The sequence below is a fragment of the Crocuta crocuta genome, unplaced genomic scaffold (genome assembly GCF_008692635.1).
Source record: "Crocuta crocuta isolate KB4526 unplaced genomic scaffold, BGI_CrCroc_1.0 scaffold5489, whole genome shotgun sequence".
NCBI classification, from domain to species: Eukaryota; Metazoa; Chordata; class Mammalia; order Carnivora; family Hyaenidae; genus Crocuta; species Crocuta crocuta.
In genome coordinates this window covers 1-1,102 of record NW_027529314.1, presented here as the reverse complement: position 1 = coordinate 1,102, position 1,102 = coordinate 1, and the positions used below count along the sequence as shown (strand labels likewise).

General features: G+C 39.9%; 1 protein-coding gene across 1 annotated transcript; it reads left to right on the top strand.

Moving 5' to 3' along the window:
* Positions 1-5: 5 nt before the first annotated feature.
* Positions 6-1,097, top strand: LOC144226891 (uncharacterized; the record flags this gene model as incomplete). The annotated part of the gene is made up of 1 exon (XM_077758391.1): positions 6-1,097. A coding segment is annotated over one exon (1,092 nt), but the record flags the coding sequence as incomplete, so codon positions are not given.
* Positions 1,098-1,102: the final 5 nt, after the last annotated feature.

Genomic DNA, 1,102 nt, shown 5'->3' with positions numbered 1-1,102 from the left:
ACAAATGTGAAGAATGTAGTAAAACCTTTAATTATGGCTCATCAGCAAATGGACATAAACTAATCAGTACTGGCGAGGAACCTTACCAATGTAAAGAATGTGGCAAGGCCTTTAACTGGCCCAGAGCTCTTAATCAGCATCACAGAATCCATAGTGGAGAGAAAACTTACCAATGTAAAGAATGTGGCAAGGCCTTTAAATTGCCCTCAGCTCTTAATCGACATCACAGAATCCATAGTGGAGAGAAACCTTACAAATGTAAAGAATGTGGCAAGGCCTTTAACTGGTCCTCAGACCTTAATCAACATAACAGAATCCATACTGGAGAGAAACCTTACAAATGTAAAGAATGTGGTAAGGCCTTTTCCCACTCTTCAACCTTTACTAAACATTACAGAATCCATAGTGGAGAGAAACCTTACCAATGTAAAGAATGTGGCAAGGCCTTTACTGGATCCTCAGCCCTTAAGGAGCATCTCAGAATCCATAGTGGAGAGAAACCTTACAAGTGTAAAGTATGTGGCAAGGCCTTTAACTGGTCTTCATCCCTTAATCAACATAACAGAATCCATACTGGAGAGAAACCTTACCAATGTAAAGAATGTGGCAAGGCATTTTCCTACTATTCAAACTTTACTGAACATCACAAAATCCATATTGGAGAGAAACCTTACCTATGTAAAGAATGTGGCAAGGCCTTTACGCACCACTCAAAACTTACTCGACATCACAGAGTCCATAGTGCAGAGAAACCTTACCAATGTAGAGAATGTGGAAAGACCTTTACCCAGCACTCAAATCTATCTGCACATCAGAAAATGCATGTTGGAGAGAAACCTTACCAATGTAAAGAATGTGGCAAGGCCTTTACTGGATCCTCAACCCTTAAGGAACATCACAGAATCCATACTGGAGAGAAACCTTATAAGTGTAAAGAATGTGGCAAGGCCTTTAACTGGTCTTCATCCCTTAATCAACATAACAGAATCCATACTGGAGAGAAACCTTACCAATGTAAAGAATGTGGCAAGGCGTTTTCCCACTCTTCAAACTTTACTGAACATCACAAAATCCATACTGGAGAGAAACCTTATCGATGTAA